The 16,300-nt window shown below is 35.6% G+C and overlaps 1 protein-coding gene across 4 annotated transcripts in view; it reads right to left on the bottom strand.

The window, feature by feature from the left end:
* Positions 1-16,300, bottom strand: part of LOC115209391 — an 89,327-nt gene that overhangs the window by 31,686 nt on the left and 41,341 nt on the right. For all 4 annotated transcript variants that reach the window (XM_029777781.2, XM_029777780.2, XM_036501533.1 and 1 more), the window contains exons 4-5: positions 14,802-14,962; positions 701-758 (exon numbers count right to left, since the gene is read on the bottom strand). In XM_029777781.2, coding sequence (XP_029633641.1) covers positions 701-758; positions 14,802-14,962 — 219 coding nt within the window. The remainder of the gene's footprint in view (positions 1-700; positions 759-14,801; positions 14,963-16,300) is intronic.

The following is a 16,300-nucleotide window of genomic DNA, read 5'->3' as shown; positions in this document are numbered from 1 at the left end:
ATAATTCGAATTATTAATTGAATTCAAATTATTGTAATTCAAATTAGGTTATGGCCATGAAACATACATATTGGTTTTACTTTTTATCTTATATTAAACTTTTTAATACTTTTTGATAGTTATATATATTTAATATAAAAAATAAATAAATAAATAAATTAAAAAAAAAATTTTTTTTAAATAAAAAAATAAAAATTTATAAATATAAATTAATAATTTTAATTTTAAATTTTATATTTTATATATTTTATTAATTATTTTCATTTTTATGTTTTGGTTTATGGTTTTCATTGTTTGATTTGCCTAATAGTGGTTTTATCTCTAATTTAATTCATATATATATATATATATATATATATATATATATATATATATATATGTATGCATGTATGTATGTTTGTTTGTGTGTCTGTGTTTGTCCCCCCAACATCGCTTGACAACCGATGCTGGTGTGTTTACATCTCCGTAACTTAGCGGTTCGGCAAAAGAGACCGATAGAATAAGTACTGGGCTTACAAAGAATAAGTCCTGGGAGCGATTTGCTTGACTAAAGTAAATACTATTTTGTTGAATATTTTAGTGAAACAATTTGCAACATAAATTTAAATTTTCAATGTTATATATGCAGAACATATTTCACTGAGCATGTTTTTAAAATTAAATGAGAAAATATGTACTTTAAATAAAATAAATAACTTACTAAATTTTGATTAAAGAGGATTTCAGCTTGACATTGTGGTATTGATCTCAAACCAATTCTGTTAAGTAAAAAAGAGAAACAATATTATTTTATTCTATAGCAAATATTTTTAACAAATATTATTTTGTATATGAATATGCAAAATAAATGTGTGCGTGTGTGCATGCGTGTGTATGCATGTGTGTGTATATGAATCCTAGCTCTTCTAGCTCCTCATTTTTATATCTGCTTTTCATGTTAGCATAGGTGACACAGGTCATCACAGTTCAATCATTTCTTATTCACAACTAGCAGTATCCCCCAGCGTTCCTCAGGTTTGTAAGGGAAATAACTATATAAGCATTTTTAGAGACGTAAAGTATAATAGCCATCTCAATATGGCTAACCACAAAGGGGGGGGGGTGTTACTGTAGCTTTTTACGTTCTGAGATTTAATAATACATTTTTAGAGAGTTACTTCCCTTATATAATAGCAAAAAATGCATTAAAATGGAAAAAAATGATGGTAAATTTTTTTTTAAATCGTAGACTCATCATAGACGCACGCTAATACCCAGAAGGGCTCGATATGAATCATGACTATAAGATACCCGGTTTTGGTTAAACTGTACCGCAAAATGTGGGAGTAGTTAGGAATCTAAATCGTAGGAGACAGACACACAGCTTCACTTTTATATATCTCTCTATATATAAATGGCAGTTTGTCTGTGCGTGTTTCTGTGTGTCTGTTTGCTTGTACCCTCACCCTGACCACGGCTTTCAACCGATTCTGATGAAACTTGACACACACATAGCCCAATGTCATAATTCAAAACTAACGCAGCGAAAATTTTGAAAAGTTCCCCCAGTTCTGAAAAAATCGATAAATTCGACATGGGGTCGAGAATCAGAAACACGAACCACAAACTGTCTAGGGGACGCAACTCCACCTTTTTTAAATCTCAAAAAAAAATTTACCATCATTTTTTTCCATTTTTTTGCTATTTTTTGGCTATCACTCTCTAAAAATGCTTTATAGTTATTTCCCTTACAAACCTGAGCAACGCCGGGCGATACTGCTAGTAAAGACTACTTCTCTCTTAGATGGGTTGTAGGAGCATGTCTCACTTGTAGCTCTCATTTTTTAGTAATGTTTCTTCACTTAGATGCTCTCTTTCTTACCAATCATTCAAAATAGCATATTGGGAATATTTGATAGTGCAGTAGATAGTAGATAGTGCAGTGCAGTAGAGGTTGTCACACCTTCATCAAGAATTAAGGGTTCCTTTGATCCTACATTGTTTCTGTTCGTTTGCCAACCCCTTTACAGAGTGTACAGGGTGCATTTTATCATAGAACCAGTGCTAGTGAGGTAGTGTTGTACCCTGTAAGATTAGAGTCCTCATTACATTATTGTGCACCCATTCATTCAGGGTGTCATGACCGTAAAGGTGAATAGAAAAGAGATCAATTACAAAACAACTAAGATGAATTGGTGTAAGAATGAAGAGCATGATGAGAGAAACAAAGTGATTGAGAAGAGATAGAAGTAGAGGGGGAGAGAAAGAGAGGAAAGGGATAGAAAGGTACTGAGGAGGATGAGGGTAAAAGAAAGCTGATGAATACCAATAAGGAATGGTCAGGTGAAAAAAACGATAAAAGAACATAAAGGGTGATAGTAGAGTGTATTGAATACAAAACATCCTATACAATGTAGGAGTGGCTGTGTGGTAAGTAGCTTGCTTACGAACCACATGGTTCCGGGTTCAGTCCCACTGCGTGGCACCTTGGGCAAGTGTCTTCTACTATAGCCTCAGGCCAACCAAAGCCTTGTGAGTGGATTTGGGAGACGGAAACTGAAAGAAGCCCGTTGTAAATATGTATATATATATATATATATATATATATATATATATGTAAAATAATATGTGACAATTATTCAATAGCCAAGATAAAACTCTGAGTTTCAGATACCGAGGTGGAAATCTGACCAGATAACCAAAGAGATGGTGTTGTGGATTTCCATCTCGGGATCTGAAACTCAGAGTTTTATCTTGGCTATTGAATAATTGTCACATATTATTTTACAGATAAATTTCCTCTATTTACATAATATTGAGGTCCCTTTCTTTCTTTTGTTTTCTTACTGTTTTTACCAATATATATATATATATATATATATATATATGCATGTATGTATGTATGTTTGTGCGTCTGTGTTTGTCCCACTAGCATTGCTTGACAACTGATGCTGGTATGTTTACATCTCTGTAACTTAGCGGTTCGGCAAAAGAGACCGATAGAATAAGTACTGGGCTTACAAAGAATAAGTCCTGGGGTCGATTTGCTCGACTAAAGGCGGTGCTCCAGCATGGCCACAGTCAAATGACTGAAACAAGTAAAAGAGTAACTCCTTATACATATGCTTCATGATGGGCAAAAGAAATACAGTTACAAGGAGAATGAATGCAGATATGTACAGTACCCGTCTTCATTATATGGGTACTGTCTTACAGTAAAGGGAGTGACTGTATTTTGAGAGATGAATGAGTTATCCCAAGATACATGAGCAATATGGTACAGTTGGTTGGTTGGTTGTTCCTTCTCGAGCCATGTCTGGCTCATAAGGGCCAGTTTCCCGGTTTCTTGGCGTATATGTTCCCCACCTGGACGGGACGCCGGTCCGTCGCAGGTGAGCTGCAAGATGCAGGAGGAAAGAGTGAGGGAAAGTTGTGGTGAGGGAGTCAGCAGAAGTTTCACCATTACCTTCTGCCAGAGCTGCGTGGAGCTTAGGTGTTTCGCTCATAAACACACACATCGCCCGGTCTGAGATTCGAACCCGCGATTCCTTGACCGTGAGTCCGCTGCTCTAACCACTAGGCTATGTGCCTCCACAGTATAGTACAGTGGATAGGAGAGACAGACCCATTGTCATTGTTAGTTATACAGATGTCATAATGCAGTGAAGAGAGTATGGTAGAAGAGGGAGTATCTGATAAAGAGATGAAAGAATTGGGGAGAAACATTAGGTGCAAACTTAATAGAAACATATTGGGTGAAAGATCGAAATGTTGAGTAATTTTATATCCTGCAACACGCATGCACACACACACACACACAAGCAAGCAGGCATGCACACACACACACACACACACACACACACACGCATGATGGAATCGCCTGTCAACAGTTTTTGCTGAATGACCTACACAAATGATTTGTTTACATTGATCAAATATATGTGCTGTATATAAGCTCACTCCCTCTATCAAATAGACATTGCCAGTACAGGTGCGCAAGGGTGCCACATTTCAGGTGTTGAAATGATTGTAGAACAATGTAAAATGAAGTGTTTTGCTCAAGAGCAAAATGGAATCTTTTCAGTTTGAACGGCAGTTTTTAACATAATTTCTAGGTAACTAAAAAATTTTAAACTTCGTATACTGGCAGAATGTGTTTATAAAACATCTTTTTCTCTTGGCTTTATTGAGAAAATTCTATAGTTTGTAAGATATTTGTTGTTTTTTTTTCTTCAATTTCTGCAATTTCAACCAATCACTGACGTCTATTGAGGTAAAAATCATTCTGTGCCGTATGAATATGTCCCTCATTTCAGAAACAGATTGGGTTTATGTGAAGAAAAAAAGATACCCTTCCCCACACTCTAACCCTAACCCTAACCCTAACTAACCCTAAAACAGATTGAAATACCATAGATTGATACTAGGGTCATAGAAAAAACTGCCGTTCAAACCAAAAAAGATCCACAAAATGCACCACCTAGTCTGGGAATTGAACCCATGATCTAGCAATCATGAGCACACAAAACCCTAACCCAGTGGTTCCCAACCTTTTTTTAGTCACGGCACAGCTTACAAGAAATCAATATATTTTTGTACACTTTGTACGTAAATTCTAAAATTTATTCAAAAGGGATTTTATACATATTAGTATAGCATAAACTATAAAGTTATATATAGACTAGCTTAAGGGGACCTGCTCTACGCACGGGTGAGGGTGTTGTTACTTTCTGTTGCTTCCTTTCTGTTTCTTATTGCCACATTCTCCCTCTTTGTTTCTCTCTCACTTTACCACTCACTTATTCTTTCTTTATCTCGGTCTCTCCCTCACTTTCTCACATTTATATTATTTGGAAAACTGCATCAAAATGGATAAAACTCTTTTAGCTACTGAGGGGTATTCACCTATAATAGCAATCCAAAATGTATTAATAGGTAACACAGCACACCTGATTTTAAGTCTGCGATCACTGGATATAGATGCCAATTCTTATTCTTCACTGCCCTAACCACTTGACCATACACCTTCACATACATACACATATATATATGTTATCTATCTATTGGGTTGGCAACTAAGTTCCCGCTGTTTTTTTAAATTTTGGAATTTATTGCGTTTTTAAATTTTAGGATCTTTTTTTTTTCTAGTTAATTTTAGTTAATTTTTGTTTATTTTCAGATCATTAAAATGGAATGTCAAGTTAAGTAAAACGAGCATTTTCAACACCTTCTTTTTGCTTATAATCAAGGTTCTAAGGCTACTAAAGCTGCTTGTGACAATTGTGCTGTGTATGGAGAGGGTGCCATAGCTGAAAGAACCAGTCCTGATTGATATGCCAAGTTCAAAAACGGAAATTTTGATCTCAAAGACGCATCTTGTTCTGGCCGTTCAGTTGAGTTCGATGAAGAATATTAAACCAACTTTTGCCTGAAAATTCTCGTCAAACGATGAGGGAACTGGCAGACAAAATGGAATGCTCCCACACTGCTATAGAGAAGCATCTTCACTCGATGGGAAAGGTTCAGAAGTATGGAGCATGGGTTCTTCATGCTTTAAGTGACAACAACAAAAGTCAACGAGCCACAATCTCGGACACAAGCAATGATTTCTTTACCGAATAATTACTGGCAATCATTTCATTACATCAATTTAAAATGTAGAGTAATTTAATTAAATTAGAAGGACACATTAGTATAATTTTACCCCAAATCTCCAAGAGCATAAGGAGATAGACAAAGAACATGTTTTACCAACAACATTACAGTTGTAACTGAAATTTTTTTCAAGAAGACACTGACTGTCACTGATTTTTCAGTTATTTAGTTTTATATACGGTGGGGCGGGGGGCATATGGGGTCAGTTTTAATTTATAGACTAGTTTATCAAATCCTTTGTATATTTAAGGCTGAGAGAAGACAGAGGGTAGTATCAGCTTGGGGTGGGGTAGAGTTGGTGGAGTAGACAGACATTCTAAATGGTATAGTCATAAAATCAAGATTTATTTGAAGCAATTTCATGAGGTTTAGTAAGAGAATACCACAAACAGGATGTTGTTTTAAGTACTCTCTTACTAAACCTCATGACATTGCTTCAAATAAATCTTGATTTTATGACTATACCATTTAGAATGTCTGTCTACTCCACCACCTCTACCCCACCCAAGCTGAGACTACCCTCTGTCTTCTCTCAGCCTTAAATAAACAAAGGATTTGATAAACTAGTCTATAAATTAAAACTGACCCCATAATAAAACAAAATAACTGAAAAATCAGTGACATATACTAATGTATCCTTCTAATTTAATTAAATTGCTCTACATTTTAAATTGGTGTAATGAAATGTTTGCATTGTTCAATTAAATGGAGTCACATGAAACGATCGTACTGCATTACCTCTGGATATCCTTGTTGCTTATTTTGATTTTAATCACCTTATTTTGAAATTGTATGGATAATACCATACTAAATTCTGGTGCCTCAACTTAAGTGCTATATTCATCTGAATCTAAATTTTTTACTGAACTCATATATATATATAAATTAGAGAAAAAACACCTTTTATCAATTCAATAATGAAAATTTAAATTATACCATTTAGAAAAATTACATATTATAGAAAGATTAAATATACGATAAAACATATAACAATGATTAAGTAATGTGCAAAATAATAAATAAAACATATTCTTTTATTTAAACAAAAATATATTTGTTAAGATATTTCGTATTTTACAAGATTATTTACGTATATCTGTTAATTTATCTAATTAATTATTTTATTGTTTTTATCTTTAACCTGAAGAGTGGCTATATTTATATTGAAGTGATTTTACTATTATTATTATTATTATCATTTCTTAAATATTGCCACGAAACACGTGTCATTTTTCTACCAACTATATACGTTTTATTTATTATTTTGCACATTACTTAATCATTGTTATATATCTTATCTTATATTTAATCTTTCTATAATATGTAATTTTTCTAAATGGTACAATTTAATTTTTCATTATTGAATTGATAAAAGGTGTTTTTTTTCTAATTTATATATATATACATATATGTATATATATATTATATTTTGGTGAAATTTGATTTAGTATTTCTAAATTGAATTTTTCCCTGTAAGTTTGGAATAATATTCCCTCATATTATATATATATAAGCATACCATGTGGCTTCACTCTGCATGCTTTAACTTTATTACTATGGCAACAGTCAGAATATTTATTGAGCAGACCTCATATATTGCAAGTAAAGGAGTGAACCCCTACCATTTTCTAACAATTTGACAGGATCAGCAGACTGCCTGGTTTTGGGCTACTTTTGCCCATACTTCATGCTGGACACCATGTTGATGTGGTAACAAGCATTACTTGTCAGTATTGTTACTACTTTCATCTTTTAAAGAGATTTTCTAACTAGCTACTTTGTTTACATATATATATATGTATATATATATACGTGTGTGTGTTTGTGTGTTTATATGTACAGAGACAGAAAGAGAGAAAGAATGAAAGATTCGTTATGATATATTGAATTGGGAAACTAGCGAGTCATCATCAGTTGTATAACATTCCATAATGATAGATAAAACAGAAGTGTCGCATGACTTTTAGAGGCCCCCTGCAACTGTTTGTTTCGGGGCCCCATCTCGTCAATCAAAATTCATAATCTATGCACCATTATTATCTGCAAAAATCAAACATAGTCACTTACAGCCTGTTGTGTTTTAGAATCATCACAGCACTCTGCTGTGATGATTCTAAAATACAACACCTTAAAAACTAATGGTATATCTTTTTCTGCCCCTCTGTACATAGATAGACACACACACACACACACATACACACACACACACACACAACACACATACACACACAAACTTCTAGCCTTTCATCCTTTCAGGGTCGATAAATAAAGTACCAGTTTTGCACTGGTGTCCATGTTATCGACTTAATCCCTTTGTCTGTCCTTGTTTGTCCCCTCTATATTTAGCCCCCTGTGGGCAGTAAAGAAATATATTATCTGACTGTCTTACTGCCTATTTATTTATCTATCTATATCGATTTCTCCCTCCCTCTCTCTCTCTTTATGTGTGTATGTTTGTGTGTGCGTGTATGTATGTATATATGTATACATGTATTTTATCACATCTACAGTGTTTTGTGTTCTGACTGAAGGTCTTAGGTGTTATGTTTGCATATTTAACATTTAAACTGGCCCCTATCTGGCCAAAATATTGTATTTGTTTTATGTTCAAACTGGCCAGATTTGGTCTCTTACACCTATCCCACAGTGTCATTTTAAAAATAAACGGATCTTTTCGGTTTGAACGGCAGTTTTTTCTAGCGGTGTCATATGGAATTGTCACTCATAATTATGACCCTAGTATCGATCTATTGCATTTCAATCTGTTTTAGGGTTAGGGTTAGTTAGGGTTAGGGGTGGGGGGAAGGGTATCTTTTTTCTTCACAAATGTAAATAAACCCAATCTGTTTCTTAAACGAGGGACATATTCATACGGCACAGAATGCTTTTTAACTCAATAGACGGTCATTGATTGGTTGAAATTGCAGAAATTGCAGAAAAAAAACAACAAATATCTTACAAACTATAGAACTTTCTCAATAAAACCAAGAGAAAAAGATGTTTTATAAACACATTCTACCAGTATACGAAGTTTAAAATTTTTTAGTTACCTTGAAATTATGTTAAAAACTGCCGTTCAAACCGAAAAGATCCAAATAAACAATAACATCATTGACAATTCTTGGTTAATTCAGAAACAATGTGAATAAACAAGCATTACATTTAACAGTCAGCAATCTGAATGTGAAAGGGATAAACAGTGGTCAGCAAGCATTCTGAGCCCTGATATTTTTCAGTGATAAATGTCTTGGTTAAACTTTGCCTTCTCATTTTGAACCCTGACTTATTTTTCTATTTAAGAAAATTTTCATGAACAAAACTAGATCCTTGACATTGTATACTGATGTCATGAGGAAACTAACCAATGACACTCAACATCTGCACATCAGATTCATTGGCTGACTGTCAACAAACAGCTAGCCATAAATTTCAAAAATGTACCTCATGACAATACCATTAGACTTATAAATCAAAGGTTTTGATTGAAAATCAGTCAAGCTATGAAGCTTGAGGAATTCATTCACAGGCAAGTTCTGTTGACAACAAACAAGAGTAAAGAGAAGGAAGAACAGAAAGCAGTCATGTTTTCATGTTTTGTCTGCCACTACGTTCTGAGTTCAAATTCCGCCGAGGTCAACTTTGCCTTTCATCCTTTCGGGGTCAATTAAATAAGTACCAGTTACACACTGGGGTCGATATAATCGACTTAATCCGTTTGTCTGTCCTTGTTTGTCTCCTCTGTGTTTAGCCCCTTGTGGGTAGTAAAGAAATAGTCATGTTTTCATACCAGTTGCTATTCTATATCAGCTGAGGTTCACAGCCAGACAGAACTATCAAACATGAAGAGTTGGAAACAATCACCCACTTCTTACCAGCTGGCTTAACCCTTACTGTTCGCATTATTCTACCAAAATTAAGGTTTTTTCATCCACATTGCCTTGTACTAATCAGGCATTATCTTGTAGCTATGAGATTTTGATGAGGTAGCTGTTAATTTTTAAGATGATATTGTAGGGTTGGTGTGAGAGACCAGATCTGGCCATTTTGAACATAAAACAGGCAGAATACTTATGGCCGGATGTGGCTGGTTTAAATGCTAAAGTGTTAAAGACTACATTAAACCCATATATGCCCATAAAAAAATTTCACCTTATTTAGATTAAACGTTATGGTAAGCTTTCACAATCTAAAAGAGAAAGACAGTATGCAACTGTTGGCTATTAGAGAAGGACAGTATGCAACTGTTACCACTGAGCATTTTGTATGCTCAGTCACAATCTTCCCGACGGGTAGGAGCAGATTTTGCATTGCAGTCAGGGGTATATATAGGTTATGGCAGCTGACACTCGCATTCGGCCACTCACTCTTTGTCCTTCTCTCTATATATACATACCTCTCTCTCACAGTCCCTCTCTCTATATATCTCTTTTACTTGTTTCAGTCATTTGACTGTGGGCATGCTGGAGCACTGCCTTTAGTCGAGCAAATTGACTCCAGGACTTATTCTTTGTAAGCCTAGTACTTATTCTATCAGTATCTTTTGCTGAACTGCTTAGTTACGGGGACGTAAACACACCAGTATCAGTTTTCAAGCGATGTTGGGGTGACAAACACAGACACACAAACATATATATATATATATATATATATATATATATACATATATACGACGAGCTTCTTTCAGTTTTTGTCTACCAAATCCACTCAGAAGGCTTTGGTCGAACCGAGGCTATAGTAGAAGACACTTGCCCAAGGTGCCACACAGTGGGATAGAACCTGGAACCATGTGGTTGGTAAGCAAGCTACTTACCACACAGCCACTCCTACGCCTATATACATATTTCTCTCTCACAGTCTCCCTCTATATTACTCTCTCACTTAAACATAACTATAGAATCTCTATTCAGTAGTTTCTGAATGGAAACTTCTCTTTCCATTCGTTGGAAATGTGGTAACATGTATTTAGTCCTGCTTTAAGCTGGGGACCACTTAATATTCAGTATTATATGTTAACTAGCTGGCCCCACGCTGTCAAAAATGATAACCAATTGTAGTATTTCATATATAAATAAGGACAAAAGAATATGGATGGTCATTCGAATTAATACACTTCTCAATGCTATCTAGGGTTGTATTTTTTAGATGTGACATTCAAACATTCACTTGTACACACTTCTCTTGTACACACACACACACACACACACACATACACATATACTCACACAGAGTTGAAACACTGTTTAATTTTTTTCAGCATCGAATGTTCACCATTTTGAGATGTGACATCTCTTCCATTACACACACACATACACACACACACACACACACACCTTCACACACCTCCCTTTTTACATACACATATATACTCACACAGAGTTGAAAAGTTGTTTGATTTTTTTCACCCCTTCCTTTCTCATTCATATGTTGTAATGGAGAAAGACATAAGAGTATTATTATAGTAGATGTTTCATTACTAAGCTTTTCATGGAAAATCAGAAAACAAGCGAGTTTTTAGTAAGATTTTATGTCCCAAGGACCTAAATTCTTGATGACTTGTTTCCTCAGTTTTTTAAACAAGATATAGCATAATGCCTGGAACTTCTTTAACCCTTTCGTTACCAACCCGGCTGAAACCAGCTCTGGCTCTTTAGTACAAATGTCTGGTTTTCAAAAGTTCTGAATTAAAATCTTCCACCAAACCTGAGTCATAATTTACATCCCTAACTCTAGCTTAATCATAACGATGTTATTTTACTTAATTCTTTGTTATATTTAAAATAATTGGAAGAAACACTGAGCATCTCAAAATAAATTCAGTAACGAAAGGGTTAAAGAATTATTTCACAGCCTAGAGGAAAAACGTTATACAGATAATTTATCTGTGTGATCTTTTTTTATCTCCAGAAAGCTTTGAAATCCATCTTTAAAGGGGTCCCAGGCGTGTAGTTTTAGGATGTTTAAAAATAAAGGAATTGTTCATCACAAATCAGCTTACCTTTTTGTTTTTGGCATTGGAAAGGCTTTGTTAGTTGGTATTGTGAGAAAGTAAAAGGCTTGCTAACCTTTACCTAGAGGTTTAATGACCTCTTTGAGAAAAACCTAACTTAGTAGGTAACGAGGTGTAGTCCTTTGAGAGATATTTAATATTATAAGAACCAACCTTTAAGGAATTGACTTAGAGGCCATCTTCTGTATACTTATTGTTCATTATATGTCTAAAAATGTAACAGACATAAAGAACAGCAGTGCTTCATATAATAAGTGAGTTGCAACCTTTATAAGGTAACCACAACCTTTAAATCTGCTCAGATATGTGATTTAATACTGATTATAATTCAATATATTTAATGCGTGTGTGTGAGAGAGAGAGAGAATTTCATTCTTTTCCTTCAACATTGTTGGATACTGAAATGGTATTGGTGGCAAATATTTCCAATATGTACCAGCACAACTTTGATGCATCTATAAAAGTGATTGTCATTATCTTAGAAATGTTTATACAAAATCAAAGCTATTTTGAAGAATGTAGGAACAAGTGCAAGTTACCTAAGTCATCATGGCCAGTAACTTCCACTTTTGTTGGCATGATTCCAGAATTCACTGTTTAAATCATATGCAAAATCATCCACATTTTGTTGAGTGACTGATTGCATTTGTCTTTTCAAATTCATTATCTGGTTTGAATTCACAACCCTACTTTTGGTTATGACTCAAATCTATCATGGAAATCCTTATCCTGTAGAGATGAAGGTGTTTTTTTTTTTTTTTTTGTGGAGCAAGGGTGCTATCGGCTCAATGTGTGACAGGAAAACTAGTAAGCAGAAAATTTGAGTAAGAAATACTTTTATTTTTGGTGGTGGATGAGGAGTATGTCTTTCTATCTTAGTTGAGCAGAAATAATCTCTAATACATTTGTTTCCTCCAAATCTTATCAACACTTTTCAAGTTGAAAACTATCTATTATACTTGTTAGTCTTTCCTGGTCACTGTTGACATGTCCAAAATGGGCATAATAAATCTGTAAAGTTTGTATTGTGGTCAGTTCTTCATATGTATCATTCTTGCACATATGATACATCATAATTTAGTACCATAAATCCTCGAGTATAATCCACACTTTTCCCCCAAAAATTTAAAGGTCAAAATCCCTAGTGCGAACTATATACGAGGTTAAAAAGGAAAAATATTTTCTAAGCAATGTCTGAGTCTCTATTTGCTGTCCGGCAATGTTTATTCAGACGCATTTTGTGATGTCGGGCGCAAAAATACCTCAAGCTAAGCCTGAAAGCAATGAAGTCATAAAAGAATCATCCATAACTTGCAGTAAGCAACATTTATTAAAATAAAAAGTATTCAGAACACAGAATAACATGTAACAAAAACAATTTGCAAACATATTTCATTCCCACATAACAGTTAAGAACATCACCATTTTTCCAGCCTCCCCTGGCACCTGTGCCGGTGGCATGTAAAAAGCACCATCCATACGTGGTCGATGCCAGCACCACCTTGACTGGCTTCCGTGCTGGTGGCATGTGAAAAGCACCAACCGATCGTGGCCATTGCCAGCCTCACCTGGCACCTGTGCCAGTGGCACGTAAAAAACACCCACTACACTCACGGAGTGGTTGGTGTTAGGAAGGGCATCCAGCTGTAGAAACACTGCCAGATCAGATTGGAGCCTGGTGCAGCCTCCTGGCTTCCCAGACCCCGGTCGAACCGTCCATCCCATGCTAGCATGGAAAACGGACGTTAAACGATGATGATGATGATGATGATGATGATGATGATGCACTGAAGTGTTTGTTCGACTAGGTGCTGCTGGCTTAATTACGCACAACTCAAGTTAGAGAAGGGGTGCGTATTATACACAAGGTTTAGGATTTTCAGAAGTACAACCCCCTAAAAATCCCCTGTGTATTATACTCAAGGGCGGACTATACTCGAGGATTTATGGTATATACAGGTGTTAGACAATTTTCTAATTGATAAATTCCATTAATTGCAAGTAAACCATAATTACAAACATCCTTAATTAGGTTTAGTCAATCAGGGGTATACCAATAACAGCTTGAAAATTAAATTACAATGTATTGATTAACTTTGGTATAGAAAGTTAGATTTTCTTATATATAGGCGCAGGAGTGGCTGTGTGGTAAGTAGCTTGCTAACCAACCACATGGTTCCAGGTTCAGTCCCACTGCGTGGCATCTTGGGCAAGTGTCTTCTGCTATAGCCCCGGGCCGACCAATGCCTTGTGAGTGGATTTGGTAGACGGAAACTGAAAGAAGCCTGTCGTATATATATATATATATATATATATATGTATGTGTGTCTGTGTTTGTTCCCCTAGCATTGCTTGACAACCGATGCTGGTGTGTTTACGTCCCCGTCACTTAACAGTTCGGCAAAAAGAGACCGATAGAATAAGTACTGGGCTTACAAAAAGAATAAGTCCCAGGGTCGAGTTGCTCGACTAAAGGCGGTGCTCCAGCATGGCCGCAGTCAAATGACTGAAACAAGTAAAAGAGAGAGTAAAGAGTATATGTTTTTCAACAATGTTCAGCCATGTCAGAGTTATAGTGAAAAATGAAGATCAGATTCATGTTCAGCAGCTTTTAATTGCCAAGTGTTCTTCAGAAACATGTGATTTATACAAAAGTGATGTTTATGAAATATGATAAAGCATTTAAGCTAAGCTTAGAGCATTTATCTTTATATATAAAAGTCAAGTTGTGTGTCTGTCTACTCCGATTTAGATTCCTAACTACTCCCACATTTTGCGGTGCAGTTTAACCAAAACTGGGTATCTTATAGTCGTGAGTCATATCGAGCCCATCTGGGTATTAGCGCGCGTCTGCGATGAGTCTACGATTTTTTAAATAGTTTACCATAATTTTTTTTCCATTTTAATGCATAATTTTTAAAGGGAAGTAACTCTCTAAAAATGTCTACGATGAGTCAATGATTTAAAAAAAAATTTACCATCATATTTTTTCCATTTTTAATGCATTTTTTTGCTATTTTTTTGCTATAACTCTCTAAAAATGCTTATATAGTTATTTCCCTTACAAACCCGAGCAATGCCGGGCGATACTGCTTGTAACACATAAATAAATATGCATGTGTACATGCTTCAGCTACACATAAATCTAATATGTACTTACTTGCATTGTTCCTCTTCATTGTTTGAATTGTCAATCACATATTCATTTCTTCTAACACAAATATCAGTGATAGGTCTGTTGAATTCCCCATAAGTAATCAGTGCCCACGCACCATCGAGTTGGCCACTGTTTTTATAAGCCTCGATCTTTCTGAGAATAGTCTGAATATGAAAGAAATTGTACAACATAGATTAGCATTAAATAGAATTTATTGTAATAGACTGAAACATTTGGTGTCTGAGGTAACAGAGTCACTGGCTCAGACATGAATTCATATCTGCGCATGTGTTCATAGGTATGTGTGATTTACATATCAAAAAAAATGGTAACATTTAACTAGGAAATACAGAGATTGTCTCTTCCTCACCACCTCTCTCTTTCTCTCTTTCTCTCTCTCTCTCTCCCACAAATACACAACATTCACACGTATGTGACCTTGATGAAAACTCACAACTTATATATATATAATACTAGCAGTATCGCCCGGCGTTGCTCAGGTTTGTAAGGGAAATAACTATAAAGCATTTTTAGAGAGTTATAGCCAAAAAATAGCAAAAAAATGGAAAAAAAATGATGGTAAATTTTTTTTGAGAGTTAAAAAAGGTGGAGTTGCGTCCCCTAGACGGTCTGTGGTTTGGGTTTCTGATTCTCGACCCCATGTCGAATTTATCGATTTTTTTCAGAACTGGGGGAACTTTTCAAAATTTTCGCTGCGTTAGTTTTGAATTATGACATTGGGCTATGTGTGTGTCAAGTTTCATCAGAATCGGTTGAAAGCCGTGGTCAGAGTGAGGGTACGAGAAAACAGACACACAGAAAACGCACAGACAAACTGCCGTTTATATAGAGAGAGATAATAGGAGTAAATAATATCTTTAATGGTTTTTAAAAAAACCAACAATCATTTACGGGTAGATTTCGGCATGTAAATATATCCAGCATCAAGTGGACTACTGTTGATAGAGCGCCACCATATTCACCCAGTGCCCCCCAACTGTCAGCTCTGCCTCTGCGAAAAACTGCATATCCTCCAATAATCAACAGCATCCATCAACAAGAAATACGATTTATTGTATAGCTGTCACCAGAGATATGCCCTTGTGGCAAATTTCAGACCTCTGACTGCTGACAACCCGGATATATCAGTTTAGCACCACCTGCACCAAGGTTGCCGCTACCAACCAGCCCCATGAGCAGGACCCCAACGTTTACCAACCCCAACACATGCCAACCGCAAACACTTACCAATTCCCAATGTTTACCAATCTCCAATGCTTGCTTTGCATGTGTATATTTGCACATGCATGCATGCATGCGAGTGCACATGTGTGTGTGCATGCACACGGGCATACATGTGTACATGCATGCAAATATACATATGTACATATGTATGAATATGCATGTGTGTGCGCATACGTGCTTGTACAAGTGTGGGTGTGCAGACAGGTGCATGTGCACCCATGTACAGATGTGCACATTTGCATCAGTATACACATGCA

This window comes from Octopus sinensis, linkage group LG3, assembly GCF_006345805.1.
Source record: "Octopus sinensis linkage group LG3, ASM634580v1, whole genome shotgun sequence".
Classification (NCBI taxonomy): Eukaryota; Metazoa; Mollusca; class Cephalopoda; order Octopoda; family Octopodidae; genus Octopus; species Octopus sinensis.
This window is presented reverse-complemented; position numbering and strand designations above follow the sequence as displayed.